Source organism: Pleurodeles waltl, chromosome 5 (assembly GCF_031143425.1).
Source record: "Pleurodeles waltl isolate 20211129_DDA chromosome 5, aPleWal1.hap1.20221129, whole genome shotgun sequence".
Lineage (NCBI taxonomy): Eukaryota > Metazoa > Chordata > Amphibia > Caudata > Salamandridae > Pleurodeles > Pleurodeles waltl.
This window is the reverse complement of record NC_090444.1, coordinates 687,647,248-687,672,167: the sequence shown is the minus strand read 5'-3', so window position 1 is coordinate 687,672,167 and position 24,920 is coordinate 687,647,248. Positions and strand designations below refer to the sequence as shown.

The 24,920-nt window shown below is 38.9% G+C and overlaps 1 protein-coding gene across 2 annotated transcripts in view; it reads right to left on the bottom strand.

Moving 5' to 3' along the window:
- Positions 1 to 7,771: 7,771 nt before the first annotated feature.
- Positions 7,772 to 24,920, bottom strand: part of FYN (FYN proto-oncogene, Src family tyrosine kinase) — a 473,812-nt gene continuing 456,663 nt past the window's right edge. The window contains exon 14 of one of the 2 annotated variants that reach the window (XM_069234594.1): positions 7,772 to 11,792. In XM_069234594.1, the coding sequence (XP_069090695.1) occupies positions 11,584 to 11,792 (209 nt within the window). In that variant the 3' untranslated portion in view covers positions 7,772 to 11,583. The remainder of the gene's footprint in view (positions 11,793 to 24,920) is intronic. The other variant, XM_069234595.1, reaches the window with a different exon arrangement.

Genomic DNA, 24,920 nt, shown 5'->3' with positions numbered 1-24,920 from the left:
GGCCCTGTTTTAAACCAAAGTGGTGCAGCACAGTCCTGTGCCAAAAATAGCAGCACTGTGCTCTGCCACTTTTGAAACACAGGGATGCCCCGTATTTACAGAAATACAGCACAGCCCTGTGTTTCCACCCTGAGCTGGCACTAAATTAAGCTGCCTGTGCCAACACAGGCATCCTTGCACCTTAGAGATAGTGCAAGGGTGTCTGCGTGGAGGGGATAGATTCCCTTCCTGCTTAAAAACAATCTATTATGGTGATTTGGCACTTCCAATGGGTGCTATAAAAGTACCAAAGCTTAATTTCGGAATGATTATTTATGTGGGTGTTGCGGTGCAACATCCACTGCAACACCCATTGCACGCCCCTCTGACGCAGACAACTGCATCAGAGAGATCCATATTTATAGATGTGGAGCAGTGGTTAGCGCCACCAGAGTGGCATTGCTTGGCCAAAGTTAAAAAGGTTTTGCGTCAGGTTTGCATAATTTTTTCAATGCAAAACCATTTTAGGGATTTACGAAACACACAAGTTCGGTGCGATGGTTTGTAAGGAAAAGTAACGCAAACCAGTGCAAAGCCTTGCTTTCCATTACTTAGCGGCAAGGGGCCATTAAATCGGTGGTGCATGGGCATTCCCATACAACCACCCATGCTGTTTAATGCAAAAGCCTATCTACTAACATTAGTAAACAGGGTTTTGCACGAAAAAAAAACGCTGCTGGTAAGCAGGCGTTAAAAGGAGAAATGTTTGCTCCTATTTTTCTGACTTTGCATGGGTGCTGTACTGCACAGCACACATACAAAGTAAGAAAAGTTTAAAAATTTGTATAATCTTGGGCCTCATTTACAATGAAGTGGTGCCAAAGTTGGCCGCACTACGTCAGTTCAGAAACACTGGGATGTGATGGATTTATAAAAATACGTTGCACCCCAGAGTTTTCCCCACCGCTGTTGCTAAACTTAGCTGTCTATCGCCAGTGCAGGCACCCTTGCACTATAATGCAAGGGTGCCTGCGTTGCAGGGAATGATTGGTTATGTGCAGGAAGGTGTCCTTTCCTGTATATAAACAATCAATAATGGCGATTTGCTAGTTCTATGTGTGCTGCATTCTGAAGGGATACCTTCCTGCACATAAGCAATCATTCATGGCATTTTTCTCTTTCTGTGTGTGCTTCAGATTGTAGTACACATAGAAAAAGCAAAAATGAGGAGAAATTTAAGTATTTCCCCTTGTATCTCCATGCTAACGCCACCCCTGGGGAGGTGTTCGTTTTTGGTGCTGCCTCAGGTTTACGATTCCTCGTAAATCTGGGGCAGCGTCAAAATGCAATGGGTGTTGCAGTGGAATGCCCACAGCAACACACATTGCACACCCCTTCCATGCTAAGTGATGCATGTGAAGGGGCCGTATTTGGAAAGCGTCGTTAAGCCACAAAAAGTGTTTTAACGCCGCTTTGCAAATGTGACGCAAGGCATTGCCTTATAAATGAAGCCCTTAGTATTTTGTACAGGAAGGCTATCCTTCCAGTACAAAACCTATGATGGACTCGTGCACACACCCTTGTACTATGGCCCAAATGTGTGTGCATGCTATTTGGAAGCCTGATTTTGCGCTGGCGCTAGGGAAAGGGGAGGAGCTTGCTATATCTCTGTGGCTATGGTGTTCTCCTGCTCTCTCCCTGTCATGCAATGCAGAGCAGTAACTTTAGGTGCTGCCCTGTGTTGCTTGACACCTTTGTAAATCTGGGCCTCTGTGTTTAAATTCATTTGATTCACGCAGACATCTTTCCTTTGACATTTTTATTCTTTAAAGGTACACGCCATTTCCAGGCAGAACCAGATTGTTTTCAACAAAGTAGGAGATTTGATGGGCAAGTAAAGTCATGATCAAGCATAAGGAAAATAATAAAAGGTAGGTGTGGTGTTTCCATATGGTCCGATCACAAGCGTTCTTCACTTGTGTTCCTAATGCAATATCAAGGACTTGACAGAGATAGTGCAAAACATGTTTCCATTATACCTGCTTTTAGCAATATAGATTAATATTACTTCTCTCTTCTGCAAGCTTATCGATAAAGTTACAGGCACAACCTACCTTGGATAAGTAGAAAGGAGGGATGGCCTATAACCATAGTAGGTACTGGTGGGGAAATAAGGGATCTCAGAGCCTGATTTTGAGTTTGGTGGACTGGTTACTCCATTACAAATGTCATGGATATCCTGTCTGACCTTTTACAAGTGCATTATAACCAGTCACACTTGTAATAAGGCAAATGAGAAATCTGTCACATTGTGATGGAGTAGCCCCCAACCTCCCCCCAACCACTAAACTTGAAATCAGACCGGTATCTCTTCCTCTATGTGAGGGCCAGTCTGTGACGTAGCCAGATGTATGTTGCCTACATGTAACGTCATCAGTTGACCAGATGTTAGGCTGGATAATCAGCAAATGAGATTTCAGCTTTCCAAGACTCGGTTTATACTGTGTGATTTTAACTGTGCTCACATTTCTCTCTTCTCTGCTCTTGCCACTGTATACCATAGGATTGTTTATACCCTGAAAAGTAGACCAAAATCTAGCTATCTGTTTAGATGCAGATTTTCCTTTAAAATATCTGGTATCTTACATGGCCAGTACCTATTTCTGGCAGCTCAGACAACTAAAGAAAATCCTAAATTACATCAATACGAATTATTACATTCCAGCAATCTTGGCTTTGGTTCAGTTACGTTTTGATTATAGCTCCTCCTGTTACCAGGGACTTCCTGACAAACTCATAACAAGCATTTGCAATGCAAGGGGTCTCGCATTTGCTTGAGTTAGAGCTATTAGCGTTGTGAACTCCTAACCGGACGTTTCTTGCCACACAAATTAAAATAAAAAAACGAAGCGCGATCGCGCTATGTAAAATGCAGCACGATCGCGCTGAAATTGAAAACACAGAACGCGATTGCGGTATGTAAACCCCGGTGCGATCGCGATGCGTGGAAAATAAAAGGATGAAGTAGTCCTGAAACCATGCTGTAAACATACAGCCTCATATGTTTTCAGTAATTTACAGGTGCTGTGTAGGTGGGCTACCCACCAGAAAAGGTGCATGCCTTTCACAAATGAAAGCAAGCAGAATTTAAAAGGCAAGCCCGAGAACCAATGAAAGTGACTGACGTGACATGGGCGTTGTTAGAAGCCCAAAGAGAGATTACTGCAGGTGTTGGAGCGCTTCGCGCTCACCCCTAAAAAGGCTCCAGTTGTGGCTGCTCTGCTCATTACAGGCATCCCACAGTGAGAACACATCTTTTCCATTACTGACCACCTTTGTTTGTTACCTACAAGGAAGAGAGTTCTGTTCAAGGCTCTGGTGATAGACACTAACCTCACACTCAAGGGACACATGGCCAAAAAAACAGACAAGCTGCCGCCAACTGTCTCTTCTAAAGAAAGTCAAATCATTTCTTTCAGAAAGAGACTTCAGAACTGCTGTTCAAGCCCTCGTTCTCTAGCATCTGGATGGTGGGAATGTTCTACTCCTCAGGCTTCTCAGACTTCACAGTGGCATCTCTTATTGCCATCCTACATGCCACAGCACACTTCAGGGTCTAAACAAATATCACATCAACCCCATTCTGATGGAACTCTTCTGCCGCCCCTTGTCAGCCCACAGTATCTTCAAAACCAGCTGCATCAGTTACAAAGCCACTGTGACCAGCACCTGCCTTATCTTCGAGGCCAGACGGGCCGTACCAGGCATTGGGCGCTTCCCCGGGAGGCTGGAATGGTGATGAGCGGTTTTGTTACCGAGGACCGGTTTTACAGCAGTGCTGCAATATCGGCCTCCAGTAACAAAATCAGCAGACTGCAGGCCAGCATAATCACTCATGTCTCACTCTCAACCCAGCAGTTTTCAGGCAACAATATAAGTGTCAAGGTTAATAGCTCTGCTGATTGATCTTTCTGCTGGAGAGAGATTGTAGTTTTGTCTGTTGGCAGTTTTGACTGATCTAAAGTAGCACAGAGGGTTTATGCCTGCTGCAAAGAACGTTTACCATGCAGATCACAGAACTGTATTTAATGTGCATCGCTCAGTGGGCTACTGCTTTTGTCACAGGTATCCTTTTGTAACTTGCAGTTCATAGCTTACAGTTGTAATATAGCACAGTGAGTTATGAACTGCCATCAAAGAACTGCATGTAAACTGCATGATACAGGTTCTAAAGGTATGTTTTTCCCCAGTCTTTCATTATTCAAATGTTGCTAAAAGTAGTTTGGGTAGAAATACATTCTTATTAGGAAATCCACCCCAACTACTGTGTTAGATTTTGATCCTGAGTTTGTGCTTTAGACCAAACACTTGTAAAAAAACACCTATCTGTATGGATGACGTAAATTCTACACCTAGTATTCCCTTTTGTCTTATGTAATATTTTCTATGCACTGATTTACACATTCATGATTCATTGTCTCTGTATGTGTGTGTGATGTAAAGTGTACCAACATCGTACAAGGGTATGAGAGGCATAATACAAATGAAATACATGTGAAAGAGGGGCTGTGGAGAGATGAGGGGCTCTGTAGGAGGGTGATAATGAAGTAATCATTGAAGGTCCCTAACAATTGTTGTATCCTGGTGCACTGTAAGGTCATCCTTTACTATGCTTTAAAAGCGAATACAATTGAATATATAATGAAAAATGTGTTGTAGAATGCACCATTTTTGCCACTTTTTCACAAACTTTTTTGAGAGAATTCCTCTTGTAATTGTGAGTCTCACTTGCTGTGCTCACTTTAAATGCACCAAGCAGAGGCTGGTCTGACAACATTTTCCAGGGCTGCTTTTGGTTCATAGTCCGGCCCTGCTTATCTTGTAAACAAGTTCACCATCCCAGAACACCCACAGGCAGGATACTATCAGAGTGCAGCCTGCAGAAGAAGTGTAAAAAAGAAAAACACAAGGCAGCAAACCTTTTCCAATTATGCTCCCAGGATCTAGAACAATATCCCCATATCCATCAGGACCACCCAACACTTCTTTAATTCAGGAAAGAGTTGAAGAATCGCTTCTTTAGAGAACACTACATCACAATGCATAAACCGTCCACAACCCCGCTTCCTCTTCTATTACTCTGTGTCTTTACGCTCATCTTTGGCCATCTACAGCGCTCCACTGCCTTTTGGCCCGATTCTTGTTTTATAAATACCATATACATACATTCATCTATATTGTGCTATCCACGATTCTGTCCATTACTTTAAAGCCTCCAAATTTCAACTCCTCTTTCCAAATTATTCTTTCTGCTCCTATGGTCAGTTTCTGCTGGACCTCCCCAAATTCCGAATAGCAGTGTTCAGTGACAGAGCTTTTTCTGCACCTGCACCTGCAGTGCGAACATATCTTTATGAAACCAATCTGTGAATTATGGATGCATGTCCTAAGTGACAGAGCAGCAGTGTCAGAGATTGAGCTTGTGTGTTATGCTCCTGTTCTGCCTGGAGGATTCTGGAGTACCTTTTCATGTATTGAGAAGGTTATAGGTCAGGATATTATACTTAAACTTATGTTGGCCCTATTTGGCAGTATCCACCATAAAAATCTTGCAAGCAGGCAATCAGAAATTGGTATTTACTAAGATGCTAAAGGCGCTTTTACTCATTACCCAATGGTAAACAGTATATCGCCACCCAATGGACCTACTATGGATAATCAAGATGAGGGTTTGCCAGCTGGAAAGGTTGTATGCTTTATGCAATAGAACAGAGAGTGAGCGTACAATTTCATGATGTTTCATGAAGGGTTTGACTGCATGCAGCTGAGTAAGAAGATTTTGGCACATAGAACTTTTAGTACAGGTATAAGAAGGTGAACTGGATGCTGGGAGGAAAAGGAAGGAGGAACGTAAAGAGTAATATTGTAAAAATATCACTGTCGCAGAGAGTAATTTTGTTATTGTGATGGATATGGATTATATTTTCCTGTGACAACATGGAAGGCATGTGCTCCCTTTTATATTTGTTACAATCTTGTAAAAATGTCCATTTTATAGCTTTTACTCTAATTTAAAAAGTAATTACAAAAACATAAATGATTAGAAAAGAGATCTTTGCATAATGCACACGTCTTATATTACACATATTTACACAATGGTGTGCACATTGTACCTGAGTCACAAGTAAATGTACATGAATAGCAAAAGAGTTGTAAAGTGCACTTGTTTAAATGATACTTTGTGCAGTTTAATTGTCTAGCTTCAGATCTTTGGGAAGCATCTCATTTATCTCCCAAAGACAGACAGTTTCTAGGTCTTCTGTGAAATGCATTGAGTGGATTCTTTAGATGGGCCAATGCGCACAAGTGGAAAATAATCTGTTCTACTGAAATGAGACTAGCCTGTCTAAAGCAGGACAGATGCCTGGATTTGGTCAGCAGTTCCTGTTCTGCCACCAGACCTTCAGTATAAATTTCATACATGCACATGTTTTCACCTGCAGCCATGTGGGAGCACTCCTGCACTTCTAACAGTGGTGGGGAGACTTCATGCTGACCTTGTGGTCATATCTTGATATTTTCAGTTGAACAATGTTTAGTGACAATTTTGGAAAACGTGGTCTTTAAACTACTACAATTATCTGTTGAATCCAGCAATTTACTCCTTTCTTTTTAAGTGGGCTTCAGAGTAGGATACAGCTCAGAGCTGGTTGTTACATCTGTCCTTGATGGCTTGCAGGACCTACTGGCAGCCTTCAATACCGTTCAAGATTCCATACTTCTTTCTAGAGTGAGGAGCCTAGACTGCAATAATCTGTCTAAAACATGGATTGATTTCTTACTTCCCCAGCATGAACTATTCCACTTCCACCATTCAAATTTGATACTAAATCATCATCGGCAGCGAGCCCCCCAGAACTCAGCCCTTCCAACTCTACTATTTACTTTGTGGGTGTCACCATCGACTCACCTGCTTCAATGGGAATACTTTTCTACATGTGCGCAAATTATATTTCATTTTTGCAGGACTCAGTCCATGCAGTTTGATCCTACCTGTGTTAACAGTTCTCTTTTCTCTACTCTTATGATAGTGCGCCATTGGATGGTTTCTAATTTTCTAAAATGGAACCCTACAAAACTGTGCTTTTCATCACCAAAAATGGGGCATCAACAAACTGAACTTCACTGATATTAGGGCACTCCTACTGTACTCTCAAAAGTAGTCCAAAATCTAGGTAGCTATCTTGACTTAAATCTTTCTTTAAAAAATTAGATCTCCTAGGAAACCTGCGCATGTTTCTAGCAGATCAAACATCTGAGGAAAAGCTAACCCTACATCAATTCAAGTGATCACATTGGTAAGATTTGGCTCTGGTTCAGTTCCCTTTTGGGTATAGCAGTTTCTGTTACGGGGTTCTCCTGACAAACTAATAAATTGGCAACTTTGCTCATTATTGGCTTCCCACGGCAAGAACACACCTCTCCTATTATTGAGCATCTTCTTTGGTTACTGATAAGGAAAAAGGTTCTATTCACACCTCCAACAAGTGTGCACCAGGCTATCCATGGTTATGCCCCTTGTGTTATAGTCTCCAAAGTCCATTTCCTCTACCCGAACTTCTCTTTTTGTGCTGCTGTGGCCACTTTCTACTGGTCATCTCTCAAAACCCGACAATAACATTTGCTGACGGAGACTTTTCTGTAGCTGTAGCCAGGGTATGAACAAATCCGATAAGCTGTCTCTGCATCACCCGCCCTCACTACTTCTTTTTCATAAACTTTTAAACAATTTCCTTTTATCCTCCTTTATTAAATGTGCACATTTAATTTTTTATCTTAGTCGTGTTCTTCTGCAGTGTCAGAATACTTCGGTGAACATTGCATTATATAACATAACAAAACATGACATGACATACGCCTTGAAATAGCATCTGGTTATCTTAACTAGTCAGTCTGACTAGCTTAGGCCTTTAAAAGAATGGATGCCTCTGATTAGGGCACCATAGTTTGCTTTCAGATAATTTAGAAAAAAGAGATTCAGGTTCCCATTTATATATGGCCAAGAAGTGGACATAAAGAATTGTACTGATGTGCAGGTAGACTCACCTCTTTCATCCTGTTTGGAAAAAAAAAACACTTGCTTGCATATATAAATCTCTTCGATAGACTCATCATCTGCTCCAGTTGAATTTACAATGAGGGTTTCTCAGACTGTTCGATGGGCTTTAGATCAAAGAGTTTAAGATGAGCTATTTATTTTAGATTTAGCCACCAGTGTTTGAAGTGAGTGGGAGCTAATGGGAACTGCTTACCACTACTATTATTTTTACTGTTATATTATTTCAGTACACTTTACAGTCATTTTCATAGGTGTGGTATTTGTTTGAGGTAAGGCATACCTGTTTTTATTTTACAACTGTACTTGAGACTCTGAAGTGAGTTGTCTTGTACTCCTGATTTGATAGGAGGTTTTTAAGCAGTATTTTTATGATCAACCCCCTTTTACTTTTACTGTACTCATAAAGCACAGCTCAGTCGATAGATATCCTACAGCTTATGCAAAATGCAAATATCAAAAAAGAAAAACTGAACATAATATTAATGAAGCATAGTAAAATAAAAATATGGAAGCTCTAAACTAAGTTATTAAAGAAAATATGCATGGTCTTTTATTGTTTTATGTAGGTACAAAACATCAAGGAGCAGATGAAAATTTGCTGGAAGAAAATTCTAAAGCCCCTGTGCAAGACTGACTCAGGGTTTCTGATTGCAAAAAAACAGGGTATCTTTACCCAAAGAAATTTCTTGGCTGCGAAAGGATGATTACCACCCACAAACTACTAGATTTTAGTCAGATAGGTTGACCTGCCAAGAAGAATAACTTCCCTAAAGACTCCACAGTCTCACCTAAATATTGTCCTGGGGGAAAGGGCAGGCGAATGAAAGAAATGGAAGACAGGGGTAAATAGATCACATTTTACCTCTTTATTCTAGCATCTTTTCCTGCTCACCCGTCGTCCATGGTTCAGCTATTTTAAACACTTCATCTATGGTGGCCACTCTGTGCACTCTCCGGACTGTCAGATTATTCACTCTGACTTCATCGGACATAATGGATTTTTCTGGTTAATTTTTGTGTTCTTAATTGACAGATTTTTGTCCACACTTACATATTCATAACTAAGCTTTACAAGTTTAGCTTCACTGATTTATGTGTCCTACACCCATCAACTGTAAGGGTGTTAGGTTTAATAAATGCTGCAAAAACTATAATTCAACACTTTTTTCTGAGCAACTTTTGCTGGTGCGTCTGCTGACTGTCGTACTTTTAATAATTGTGGTCAAAGCATTCACATTGAGTGCCCCTGATCCTCTGAAAATACTCAGTGGTTTCTAATGATTAGTGAACATTTTTGAGCTATGCATTATTCCATCCGCTGTACTTAGATTTGATCGCTACTATAAAGAACAGCTGGTTCCACTCTCCCATTGCACTAAACAATAAGGCTGGTTTACGAGGGATTACTCCTGGTTTATGACATTCTAATATCAGGAGAACACCGTCATAAACTAAGCCAAACCTACTTTGTGAGATTCCAAATAATCCAAAACAGTCTTAATTTAAAATGAAGGAACTGTGAGGCTTAATCTGCGCATGTCCCTCTGGCATACCTGCTAGTGTTGCTCCCTGGCCAGTATTTTAATACAATATCTGGCATTTCTATGTCAATATCAACGAAAATATTGGTAAATCCATCATAATCCCATATGTGCTTCACTTTGATTAAGAAATAGCTGCAAAAGTGTTTTAGAGCTGGGCCAGCTATTTTTAAACTATAAGTAACTGAAGCAGCATACCCATGCTAAAAAAGAATATATCGGATTTTACAAAATATCATGTTTAAGTTCCAGTTTCTGTCCTTCATAAATCTGAAAACATGAACAGGTCGCCAGTATTTTTGTTTGCGAGAGGTTTCAGTCTCAGCTGCAGCTCAGTTGTGCCCCCACTTTGGACTACAGTTGGGAAATGATGGCTATTGTAAATCGTGTCTCCTATCATAACTGAACATCAATAATAGGCAAAGCGTGGGTGAAATTACTGCTCATCAACGTCGGCACCTGGTATCCTATAATATCTCCCCTTTTGAAGTCCTGTTTGAAAAAAATAACTAAAGGGTAATGTAAAATGTTCTGTTTTAATTACTAAATTAAGAAAGTTAAACAGTTTTAGATGTAAACTTGCAATGAAACAGTAAAATAAACGAAATTAAGACTTTGAATGTGAAACTCAATATAAAAAACCGGTAGAAAGACATCCTGCTGTTTTTTTGGTTAACCACAATAAACTCACACATGAGACAACCAAAAAAGGTAACACTGTGTATAGTGCCCCCTTAATGAAATGTAAAGAAGTGCATAGTAACTCCACTCAAGAAGTCTCTGAAACATGTAGGAAGTAGTTTCATTAGCAGTAAAGTACATTTAAAACACCGGTTGTACAATGTTAAATGTTATATAAAAAGGATGCAATTCATGGCAGCGCCTGGTAAGCTGTTTAGCAGTAGCATGAGAATAAAATGCAATGATTAAAAACCAGCAAGTGGTTACAAATGTTCATTAAATTAACATCTTCAGACATATTGGCCTAGTACTTATACTCGTTACTTGTGAATTTCGAGTCAAGACGTCTTCAGATTTTCAACCTTCCAGTTCAGTTGATGAAACTTCAGGGATTTCTTCTTTTTTTAAAAACTCCCATAGATATGTTCACTTTAATACCCAGTGAACAGAATTATATCAATGCAGAGCTGCAGAGCAGTGGACATATTTCCAGCTCCTTACAGCACATGATTCAAGAAAAAGACAACTAACAAACATCTTACAGAAAATAAAAAAGTGCAAAATCGAACCCATTAAAGAAAAAAGAAAACATGCTTGGTGTAAGCCATTGAGAGATAACTGGTGTTCAGAACTACGCAGTTTGTCCAATGGCACGCAGCAGAAGGGTCATTTTCCGTGCTCTGTTGCTTGGCTTTTCACATGAGCAATGAGTTTTCTCTGCAAAAGGCACCCATATATATGACATATACAGGCATATTTATATTATATACATATATATGTATAAAAACACAAACGTTATCCTGATTTTTTTCTCTAAAACATGAACACACTGATTTCTTGATTATTTTTATGATTAGGAGGCCACTTCTGGATAACAACACTCTCGTTGAGCCAGGCAAAGGCGAATTTAATTCATACAGGGTTTGAGTTAGAAAAAAATGAAAATGGGCAAAAGCGATAGGATCCATTATTGGCACTGAGTTAATATTTACATTGAAAAGAGGTTGTTGCAGTTTACATAACATCAATACAATGCATTATCCATTATCGCCAACTTGAAAAGTCATGAGATTTGAATCTCTCCTGAAAGAGGACATTCAGACATAAGAATGAGTGGTCACGAAAGGGGTTGGAAAGTTTGTAATTTCAGAGTTGCGTGCAATCTGGTTTTGGAAGGTCTGGCTTCTCATTGAAGCCTCCCACTTAAATGGAAGCCACAATATAAATCTGATGTCTGCCCTCTCTAGGTGATTTGCCAGATTTCTACAGATTGTCACCAGGCTGATACTGGGGTTCTGTGGCGGTGAAGTAGTCTTCCAGGAAACCTTGCAAGTATTCAAAAGTTGGCCTTTCCTCAGGATCTTTCTTCCAGCAGTGAATCATGAGCTCATGCAGTGAAATTGGACAGTCCTGGGGACAGGGCATTCGGTACCCACGTTCCACTTGTTCCAGGACCTCACGGTTATTCATACCTTCAAGAAGGAAAATAACAGCATCAGAGAGTGCAATTCATAGGAGCCATGAATGATATGTCATTTATATTCATATAGTATACAGTGTTTTGTGTGTTGCTGTTGAACACACACCCATTCTGTTTTTGGCAGATTATATTTACAGGCACAGAATAACAAGAAGTTATCTCAGTTGTGTGTTGTTCTACCTATTTAGGGAAACTTGAAGACTTTATTATCAGATGATGACATAACTTCTAAACATAGGTTTCACATAGCATGAACGATGTGTGTAATACAACTTTAACCAATAGGTGGATTAATAGTGGTCTAGATAGATATGTTCATTTATTGATATTGATAAGAGTGCTTTAATGCTTAAGAAATGTTATTTTCATTTCAATATTTTAAGACCGTCATTCTGAGTGGCCTACTATGCCACCCCCAACTCTAATCTGTGATGTCATCTTTGAGGCAGGTTGCTCTAAAATGCACTAGCATGGGTCCTAGAGGGCAGTTCTAATGTGAACTACCTAGCAGGCAGTAGGACTAGCGGGGTCAGAACCGACCCAGGAATTTAATGGGCAGCAACCCAGGTACCCTTACTCACCCAAATGGGTAATGGTCCAACCCGATACCCAATTAATGTTGAGTTAAACGTTATCTTTCTGGAGTCTGTTGAGACCAAAGTTATTCAGGAACTACTAACATGGTGTGATATCAGAATTCCTCATGAGACCATCCACTAGAGGTCTCAAGCAAACCTAGAGCTTCATTTATAGCCAGGAGGTTACCCTCCTGGCCTGTCAGTTCAGTGGAGACCTTTTGACAGAGAACTGCCTGCCAAGTTTAGGCATCTTAGTCAGGCAGGCAGGCATCTCTGTGCTTTCATTTGAGCCGCTTATGCGGTACCTTCTCTTGAAGGCACTGAAGTTTGTCAAGTGGGAAACATGGTCGGTGTGCTCTTTCAGCAAATTAGTTAGGTATGCAAGTGGTTGCTGGGCTGTCACAAGCTCAGTGCTTCCCCACACTCTCAATCAAGATGTGCAACTGGGAGTTAGCCATGCAGGAGCAACAATGATTTACAATGGTGCTAAACTCCATCACATGCTAAATTACCTCTTTAGTGCTAACCTGTTATACTGTTTTCCTTGGTGCCAGAAGGCATGGTTTCACCAGGGCGGCAAAAGCACATTCACTAGAATATTCTCTAAACAGGCAGACTTCAGGCACTCGTCACCTGACCATTTAAAGAGTACTTATAAACCCACACAGACAAGAGGACACTCCCTGACAATCCCACCTGAGCCTCCTGTTTCTCTGAGGACCCCTTACTGTAAACACACTTCCTGTTGGTCTTGCTGCTGTACTACAACCTATGTGGCCAACAAGAGTCATGGACAGTGAGCACTCCTCATTTCCTTAACTGGACTCACTCTTGTGACCTCATCATGGCACATATTCACTCATTCGTTTACTCAATCTGCAATGGAGAGCCCTTTCAGCATATCATGTGATGTGTTTTTCGACGAAGATGCTAGTGCCTAACCTACACTCGTTCCTGTGATCTGGTAATGGCACATATTCATTCAGGGTTTTGCTCAACCTGTAAGGGAGCGCCCTTCTAGCTCATCATAAGTTAGTTTTTTTATTTAAATGGTAATGCCACTACTTCATTTTCCCTAGAGGAAATCAGAATGTATTTCAAAAAATGGAACAATTACTCTTTTTAAGATTGTTCGAGAGTTGGCAGTGGTCTCCAGGAATTCAGATGAACCTTTGCAACTGTGCAACTGAAGGGACACATGTTTGAAAACTGTTGAGCCCACTCCTCCTTTTTCCATTCTGAGATCATTAATATGAGTACCATTGAAATGGAAAATAGCACCTGATATCAGTCTGCCTTCAGCACTTCATAGAACGGGCCCATAGGTTTGTGAATTCCATTCTGCTACTGATTTATGTACTACAAAATGCAAGTTTGTCAATCAAGCAGACATTGTATAAGCCGCCGATTTGGATTTTAATGTATGGACATTAATATCAGCATATTCTATAACCTTCAGTCTTTAAGGAAAGGGGGTGAATGTGTCTTCAGTGTCTGCGATAGGGAACACTTGGGTCATCAACCCTGTGAATAAGCCGTTCAAACATTTGTAGTTCAGAGTGAAACGTTCTGTCTCCAAACTGGCTTTCCTTCAAAAAGGTCCTTGCAATGCTAGAGAAAGATGCTCTAAATATTTATATTGTATGATATATTTTGTATTAGAAGTGAGGCTCAATAAAGAGGAAGACGCAGTGAAAGTTTTAATAGAACTCTGTTAAACCTTCAGTTTGAAGTGCTCCAATGAATAACGTGATGGGTTAGCATATGCTGAAGACCAGGATGACACAGTGAGATGGTTGAGTGATTATATTTGAGCATGCCAGCCATTAAAGTAATTTGCTAACAGTCTCCTGTACTTTCATCACTAATACCTTTCGATTATAGCTGTAGCAGCACTGTGCACAAGGCTAATAAATTAACAATTTCAGTGGTGATGCTCAGTCCCACAGAGAATGGCATCCATAAAATGAAAATAAAAAGCTGCAATCTACTGGTGGGAAATTCCTGGTACAAACCAGTCTTTCTCGTACAAAGAAGATATGCAGATACAGCCACTGAATCTGCTTACGATTTTTCAAAGACATGAGAAATGATATTTCGGGGGCATGGCTGGACATCACGCAAGATGGCCACTGCTCTTTAGAGCTCCAAGAGGCTTCAGCACTTCCTAGAAGGAATGAGAGGTTTTTACATCAAAATGATTAATTTCTCCAGCATTTTTTAGCACTGGAGCTCTGCCGCTGCATAAATATGCCTGTATCTTACAGACACATAGAGTTTTGAAGTAATTTCAGAGGCTTCAATGTGACACACACTCCTGTCACTGTGAGGGCCTGAGGCAATTATCTGTCTCATTTGCGTTCCAAGCCTAAACTTTCACAGAGATGTTCCTATTTGACTTTTAACTGCTTACCTGGATGTCCTTCTACAAATATAATTTCCTCTGCAAATAAAATATTTATTACCTTCAGACAGGCAACTTAACTTTTGACCACTTTTGTCAAACACATTTAGCTGAGGTCTTCAACTTTCATTATTCACTGGCAGCTTTTGTTATCAAGGAGCTCTTTCAAATTGCTCTTCATAACATGGTAAATGTTTTTTCTTTGACTGAGGGGATTTTTTCTCTTCAGAATGTTCCCTTAAAACTAGTCAGCAATTGTTTGACTATGTGCTGTTAAGTGCTTTGCTCCTATGGTATTCTGCCATGCCTGTTCTGAGAGAATAATTTAGGATTTTTTATGTATTTATTTTTTATTATTATTTCTGCTGTTTTGTTGGATACGTCTCACAGCAGCTTCCCATTGTAATATAATTTCATCACGCTGGCTTCCTGTTACCAAATTGCTGATGGCTTTTATGAGGAGAACACCCAAGTTTCAGAATAGCAGCCAGTAATCCTCTTCCTCCAAGTTTAATAATACTCTTTGAGTGGTGCTCACACAAATAATTAAATCTTCTCTACCATCAGCTTTAACAATGGATAGTGCTACAGACTTTTTAAAGGATAGCTCCTCTTTCTCTCATGCTGCTGGCGCAATTGAGAAAAAAATCATCTAACACCTCCCCGGTCAAGCACCCAAAAAAATACCTTGATTCTCCCTCAAAATTAACTACACATCTTATTCTAGATGATGTGATGAAAGAATTATGTGCATTAAAACCCTTTATGATGGACACTAATGCCTCTTTGCAACGTATTGAGGAGCAGTGGTCCCAACACTAACAACAAATTTGTACTCTGGAACAGAGAGTCAGTAACCTTGAAGATTGTAACACTGTCAATCCTCAGATCTCTAAGGACATAGCTCAACTTAAAAGGCTTACCTTACTGAAAACTTAGAAAATAGAATTAGGAAAAATAATCTTCGTCTTTTTGGAATTCCAGAAGGTTTGGAAGGCTCTAACATGAGTGCATTCCTTCAAACAGCAATACCTTCAATTCCTCGCCTGCCTCCTACCTTTCAACTCTCTATCCAACGGGGACATCATTTAGGTCCACAGACTTCAACTGGCCCTCGTGCACATCCTAGAGGCATTATTATTATTTTTCCAGTGTACTGACTTGATGCAAATACTCTCGGAAGCCAAAAAGTTGGGCTCTTTGCAATGGTCAGATCATAAAAGTGTTCTTCACACAAGACTTCTCTCCTGCTACAACTGCACGGCGTAAACAGTATAATGTGTTTCTCCTCAATGAATCTCGCCTTCATATGTTTTAATACCTAATATCACTTTTCTTATGCGTAAGCCACTCTTGCCTGTCTTTTCATGTGCTTCGTTGTCCCTCGACCTTTCGGGGTATTCATTTTCTATCTTGTCTTCTTCAGCTTTCGTGGACTGTGGTCCCTGTATTGCCACATCCTGTGTATACAACTTCTGGAGGTCATCCTCATCTGTCTCATTTTCTTTACTATCCTGTTTCTTCCCCATTTCTTTGCTTTTGCAAAATTGATATGCCTAATTTTTTCCATGTTACAGCAGTTGTGTATTAATACTTTTTGTTATGCAACTTAGACCTGTTACTTGGAATGTTAAGGGGCTTAACCACCCCATTAATTAAGCTAAAAAAACTATGGGTGGGTGACATTTTCTACTCCTCTTCCACTACAAACAAAAACAAGGTAATTATACTCTGTCATAAATCTTTCAACCCTACCATAATTTCACAACATCAAGATACAGAAGGCCGCTAGGTACTCGTTACACTTCACTTGACGACATTTATCTTGCTATCCTTAGTTTATAAGGCCCCACACATCCAGATCTAAATTTTTTGAATAATCTGTCACATATTGTCTCTGAACATTCCTCAAACAATTTACTAATAGGTGGTGATTGCACCCAAATTCTCAATCCATTTTTGAACAGATGTTCCACATCACGTTTTGTTCCATATGCCTCCCACAAAGCTTTTAAAAAAATTATTTTATAGTTTTCTCTCTCTGATTCCTGGAGAATATACAATCTCGACCTCTTGAAATTCTCTTTTATTCTCCTACCCACCATTCCCACTCTAGGCTTGATTGTATCTTTCTGAGTAAAGGCTTATCGCAACATGTGGTCATTTCTGAAATCGGTGCTATTTTGATTTCAGATCACACACCTGTGATCACTGACCTTGATCTTTTTCTTCATGGTTCTAAAACATCTTTATGGAGGTTTAATAACTCTACTTTCAGATGCTACTTTTATCTCGTCCTACAATATGTTTATAGAAGAATACATCCACATAAACAATAGTGATCAACTATCATTTCACTTTGTGTAGGATGCATTCAAAGCAGCCTCAAGGGGTTTCATCAAAAGTTACGCCCACTCCAAAAAAGTCTGCACAACAAAAATCGACTTCCATCCTTAAAAATAAAAAGTCCCTTGAACATGAATACTATACTCGCAAAACTAGTAAATCACATCTTGAAGCACTATTCTCAGCTAAAATGGAGTTTAACCAATATACCATTGAATAAGCATGCGGCACCCTCCTGAAAATAAATGCCAGATATTATAGTGGTAATAATAAAGCTGGTTCTCTTCTAGCTTGATATTTGAAACTAAGAAAAGAAAAAACAACTATTAAATCTATCACAGATAACAATGGTGTTGAACAATTTAGAGATATAGCATTGTGTTTCGCTTCTTAATATAAGGACCCATACACTCCAGCACACACGCCATCAGTTGAATCTGTCAACCAATATTTCTCTATTCTCAAACCAAGAGACCCATTGCAGATTGACCTCTCATCTTTAGACCAACCCCTATAATTTACAGAACTATATAAAGCTTTACAGTCTCTTCCCAAGGGTACGGCCCCAGTTCCGGATAGCTTCACAATATAATTCTTTTTCAGTCTGCTAAGTCTCTCTTTCCCAAACTCTTTCAATAACTTAATCATTTTATGAAGTTAGGTTCCGCATCTGGCTCATTTACGGAGGACATGATTTGTCTTATTCCCCAAAAAGATCATGATGCGACTGAATGTAAAAATTATAGACCCATATCTTTAATTCAAACTCTATGCCAAAGTTTTAGCTCTCCGATTTCTCCCAGATAAGCCTGATCTTATTCTCATCAGTCTGGATTTATCCCTAATAGAAATGTAGCAGATACTTCTCATTCATTTTTAAATATTATAAACAAGGCTTCTAAACTTAAGATTCCTTTGGCAGCTTTATCATTGGATGCGGAAAAGGCCTTCAATAGGGTTTACTGGTGTTTCTTGTTGAAGGCATTGAAATGGCATGGACTAGGTACTAAATTCCAACATTTTATATCCATTCTTTATTCTTCGCCATGTTCTTCAGCTATAACAAATGGTATCCAATCTCCTTTTTTACCCTCTGAAAAGGGGTACTAGTCAGGGATGCCCACTATCTCCCTTACAATTTATTTTGGCTCTCAAACCGTCTCTATCCTAGTTAAAAAGGTCTGAACCATTTACAGGTTTTAACATTAATAATAGACACATCAGATGTGTGGCATATGCTGATGATATCCTTTTGTTTATGTCTCACCCTGACACTTCTCTTCCTGAATTCCTGCATGAGCTCAACTTATATTTTAATGTATCTTGCTATAAACGTAATATAGACAAAACTGTGGTCTTACCACTTAATGCTCATTGCTCTGGCTCTGTATTCCTTGATGCAGGTTTATCTTGGAATTCTTCTAAGATTAAATGCCTGGGGGTATGGTACTGCAATACGCTCAAGGATATACTAAAGACTAATTCAGATCTGCAAACCTTGTAGACCTCACACAGAAATGGTCTCCGTTATATCTCTTGTGGTGGGGCTGCTTGGACACCATTAAGCTGATGCTTCTTCCTATCATCAACTTCTTCCTTATGATGCTTCCTATTAAGATACCAAAACTTTTTTTTAGTTCTCTATCCAAGTTCCTGTGGCACGGTAAACCACCCTGAATCTCTCTCTTGAAATTAAAACTTCCTGAAGTACAAGGTGGAGTTAATTTTTCTGACTTGTTAACTTATCACAAAGCTTTTGGCATTAAGCAAATATAACCCTATTTATCTACACTCAATGATGCACCTCAAAAGCTATGGTTCCCTTCGGAAGAAACATGTATTTCTTCCTTTTCCCATAAACACATTACATTTATATCTAACCACCCAAACTTCTGGTTGCCCAGCACTATCTCCCATTCAATCAACTTATTGAAACCTTTTTTATTTCACATCTTACCCTAATTAATCAAGTCTTTAACAGTCCTATTTGGCACAATAGTTATCTTAGAAAGCAAGGGAAAGCCTTGTGTTGGAAGGCTTGGATGACTAAAGGTATTCTTCTCATTTCCCATGTATATCATAAAGACTCTCTCATCCCTTTAACTACTCTCTCAGCAATTTATAATCTCCCTATTTGCATGAAATCCCAATATTTCATTCTGTCTACTCTGGTCCAAGAGACCCTCAATAAACTTAAATCTCACAATCATTCTTCTCTTGCATCATCTTCACACCCGATCGTGACTTCTAATTATCCTAAGGCAGCTGGTATTTATAATCTTTTAAGAACGTCTGTTCCATCTAGAGTCAAAACACCTATTGAGACATTGTGTGAATCAGATTTTTGTGTTATTTTGCCAATTTTTTAAGGATAGATTATGGTATAAGATACATTCTATTGCATGCACTGCAAGCCTCACACAGACCCTGCATTGTTTTTATAATAGACTTTTCTACACTACTGTATGCCTTTACAAACTCAAACTTATACAAAATGACAATTATTGGCACAGCCACACTCATCAGGGTTCTGACTTTCACTGTTTTTGTTGTCCAATCTACTTTTTGGCCCTCAGTATGATCTCGCATTTTAGCAATAGCTCAGACTTCCTTACTAATGTCCTATGAATGACTGTTTTTGGCTACACAAAATTTGGAGTTCATTCAAGCCTCTTGGAAAACTGGTGGACCTCTTGCTCTCTATTACACTTTCTATTATTGTGTCTAACTGGAAATCTTCAGTGAACATTACTCTCACACAATAGTGGAATTCTGTGTTATCATCATAGACTTGACAGCTACAATCTTGATTCAACAGGAACTTTCTTCAAACGTCATAAGTTATGGTTTTCATTAAGTAACTATCTCTCACGTACTGTGAAGGAAATTGATTTTTCTCCTCCTTTATAAAATGTCAATATATTTCCTGTTTGTTTTTCTTCTTATATATTCTTAGTTCATCTTATATTTGCTGTAACTATTGTCTATTACCTTTTTCTCCACATGGCTATTACTTGATTTCCTTTTCTATCCCTATAACTCTTCTCCCTCTCCCTTTCTCATTCTTCTTTCTTTATTCAAACTTGGAGTCTTTAATACTATATTGCTGTATTTGCCTAATTCATTTACATGTTTAATATGCATTTATAAGTACACTATTCTTTATTCATATATATATATATTCACAACTGCATATCTCTGCTCTGGCAATGTTAAGTTAATATTCTTGTATTTGACTCAATAAAAAACGTCTTTAAAAATATATTTATTTTTTTGGGCCATTGTGCGTTTGCATTACTCATAATCTGCAAAAATGAATCCCATTTGAAAGGTTGATGCAAACTACTCAGATAAGTGATCAGTTATATAACACTTAAAAACAGCACTTCTTGCATGCATTAAACCCCACTTAGCCATATTTCATTATTAGTTGTAGACATGCAAAAGGGTAAAAGTAGTGTGGATAATGCACTGGCAAAGGCAAAAGGTTTCAAATTTTTTCATAGTGAAATCTGTTGTAAGTTGAGTATAAATACTTATGACGTGTGTGTGCGCATGTGGGTGCATGTAGTCATGTACGTTTACCATTGTTAACAGGGTTCTGACTTGATCAGACGTTTACCCTCTGGGCAACCAAATTCCTGTATTGCAAGCACAGTCAGAGGTTATTGGACTTAGGTTGTAACAATTTGAGCTGTTTACCACAGGTGTCCTTGAGCCAAAGTGCTACTGGAACCCAAATTGGATACTGAAGTGCTTACTTTCAGGACTCGACTCTTTGAGTGGGGGCGGGTGATCCAAGGCTCATTTGATGAGATGACTTAGGGTTAGATACCTAGAAAGCAGTATGACTCTTTAAAACCACTTAATAACTTATTGTCCAGTTTGTGAGTTATTTTGTGAAACTAAAATATTTTGTGTACCCTACAAAATAAAGCACACATAAAACAATTAAACAATTATCAGCAAAGAAAAACAGAAGCCTGTAGCTACCCCATCCACATACACAACCCCAACCACTAGAATACAAATAGTGTACTATAAAAACACTTTTAAAGGTTCCTATGGCCAGTGAAAGGTGTAAGTGAAGCCCAAACCAGTGTCATACTTCCAAGGACATATGTTCCAGTTGCTACACTTCAATGGGGAAAATATATCTACTAGCAGAGCAGTGGTTTTGGTCTCAGTTATTAGTAATGGAGAGGGTGCACATCGGCACTCTGTTGCATGGGGTAGGTCAGGTTTTGTTTGAAGCAGGCTGAGCTTCACAACATGTGGAAACTCTTCCCCTGGCCAAGATGGTGATGTGCAGCCTCAGATGGTGATGAAAGGTAGAGTGTGACCTTGTGCCCTGGAGCAATCAGGTCCAATGATAGTGCCTAGATGTTCTCTTATCTGAGTCCTGTACTTCACGGCAGGCATGCACACCTAATGAAGGATGAAATTCAGTGTCTTTTTCATTGACAGGCAGCCCCCCACTCCATGGATTTGTCACAGTAGTGAGCTCTTCATTCATGTTTAATGGCTGTATTGATGCTCTGCTAATATTTTCAACATGCATAGACGTACACAACACATAGATGTCAATTCTAGCCAAATACACAGCAGCTGACCTTTTAGTCACTCTAGATGTGGATGCATTATGTACGAGAATATGACAGAATGCCACTTTACGAGTTATTGAGGAACTCTTTGGAACAAACAAATGACGACGTACTACTGCAAGAGTGTGCAACTTTGGTAATAAAAAGCAATTTCTTCTAACTTGAGGAAAGTGTTTACCATCAAACTAAAGGCACGTCCATTTAGGAGTACATTTGTCCTCAGTTTAGCCTGCGTCTCCATGCATAACTTTGAAGCAAAATACATCTATTCTCAAAACAATCTATACTAGAGATCGGCATAGCTATGGCGATGCTGCATTGATGATAATTCTGATTATATGGAAAGGTAATAAAGGCCAAGCAAAAACATTTGCTAATGGAATTAATAGTAAAGATCCTTTTTTAAATTTACGTCTACCTATTTCGAAGCTAAGATCTCCTCTTCTGATTTAAGAATTACATGTACTGAAGGCAAATTAACAGCAAGAACTTTTCAAAAGCCAAGTGATTGTTACAATGTACTGAGACTTGACAGGTCCACCCAAAAGGATCACGAGAAAATCTATTATATGGCCTATTTCTATGACTGAAAAGAAACTGCAGCAAAATAAAGACTTTTGGCACCAAAGCAAAATAAATATTATTGAAAGTAAAAACAATATAAGAATTATTAAAGCAAAGAAACATGTCAAAAATAACAATTGTGAGGCAAAATTAGAATCACCTCAAAATCCCAAAATTAGAGAATTACGTAAGGCACAAGGGTCACATCTATCTCTAATAAAGTACAAAAAAAACAAATAAAAAACTGCTACATAATTAATACTGGCTAACTAACTCTGGAACCTCTGCTATTTGATTTTAAAAGGCCACATAACCTTAGAGAGATTTTGATCCATACTTGATCAAAAAACATCTGTGCCCACGTACCAATAACGACAATGTGGGGCTTGCCACCTGTAGCTGACTAGTTTCCATGTAGTAACTGCAATGTCTGTTCATTAACTACACACACAAAAGAGTTACAGTAAGACTTAAAGTATAGATGGCAACTGAAGAGACAGAGCAACCGTAGTAAAACATATAAAATGACTTGCCCATGTTAACTTAAATATATTGGGATTACAACATGTAAAATTAAGACCCGATTTAATGAGCACAGCAGGCCCGTCCAATATTAGTGTATTACTACAAAATTGATTGCTCATTTTTCAGAAAAAGGACACGATTCCAGTAGGTGATCTTGGGTTAATCTGGACTCATTACAAACCCAACCTAAACTACATGACAAAATGTCAGAAAAAGAAGGTGTATATTCAAACCTAAGGCTCATATTTCATGCTGGAAAGCTGACATACCTTGGCCAGTATTTATTCAAAACTGATAATACTTAAGGACTAAATTTAATTATTGAACTGCATTTGAATATGCATTTTCAACAAAACTCCTAGCATGGACCACATGTCTATGCTAAATGAATCAATTATTATTTGTTCATTAAACAAAATGCCATTGAATGTACTCATATCACTCCTAGAGTGACATGTTGAATTCATATCTACTTCTGATTAGGTAGTGTCATAATTTCTCACAATCATAGCTAGGTGCCATCCAATAAGACTAAACAAAGAAACAAAATATAAAATATATTTTAATTGTTTCTTTGCAAAAACTCATAATGATGACTACTGTCTTTCATACAACTGTATGGTGCACCTCGCAATGCCATCACTTTTAACAACTTAAGTGACTGCCTGCAAATAAGAGAAACAAATAAGTGATACGATCTGTGTTGTTCTCTGTAACTACTTAGGGTGACAACTATTATGTTGCATACATCATTGTTACGGAGTTATTGAGTGGATTAAGTGATGCATAACTGTGGGTGCTGATGCAACATGTCTCTTGCCACCAGGTCACACACTGCATCAATATATGTCGGTGACGCCAGTTGGGCACCGCCATGAATGTGGATGCAGGCCGCCTCACTGTATTTAACACTCAAAAGAGAACACATGAAGGTTTAGGTGCACATCCGATACATCCTCAAAATGAAGTTGATATCCTTCAGTATTTCACCAATGAGCAGGTATTTGGGATTTTGCTAAACCAACTGAATTATATTTTCTCACAGTTATCCAACAGAGTGTGACATGACGACACCAGATCCTCACTCCTCATAGGACCCTAAATATTTTGGCTAGGGTAAGCCTACCTTAAATGTTCAGAATACTGATGTTTTATATCTAATGTGTGTGGTAATATTTAGAGTATGTGTGCATGGAGTCACTGCACACAAAGCTCTCACATTATAAATATTTCTAATTATTCTGAATGAAAAATTAGGTTGACAATTTTTTCTTTCTTGAGCATGAGTGTGCTGTGCCCACAGGTACTGACAAAAATTATTGGTGCTCTGATATGTGGTAGACCAAAAATATATATTTTTTTAAACGTAGCCTGTGTTCTCCATAATTTCTTTCCAGGCCAAATAAACTACTAAGTGGAGTAAGGTTCAGTGTGACGATTAACCATAAATATGTGAATTTGATAGTATATGTGTTAGTCCCGCTTTCTATATGCTGATTAGTTTAGATCAGGATATATCATATAAACAGTGCCACTGGAATAATGCAGCAGAGGAGAACCAAATGATGTGGCAGGGTTGACTGAATTATGTGGCAACAAAAGGCAAATTATGCAGCATAATGCAGCTTATTTTGTGCAAGTAATACCTCACTATTTCACGATTTTACACATGGTAACACTTTCTGGGCAAAGGTTTAACCTCAGTAGAAGCACTTTGCCACAAATACAGAAATAAGCACCAGAAAGGTGCCCAATCAACCATTGCCAAGGACCAATCAACCATTGCCAAGGACCTTCCACTGCTAGCAGCACGTGTTGCTGTGATTTTAGTAACTTTTGATCAGTTTGAGCTAGAAATATATATTTTTTTTGCAGAAATCTGCAGATTCATATTATGCTGCAGATTATGGATTATGTGGCAAATGCATAATTATGTGGAAAACGACACAGCTGCACAACTGCATAGTTTTAATGGGCCAGAATATGGGTCCTGCGGAATATCATTTACCCATAGGGGCAACAGGCAAGACACGTCTACTATGATCAATTTTCATTTTAGATGTATAGGATGTTTGTTTCCTACTAAATACTGTCTCTTA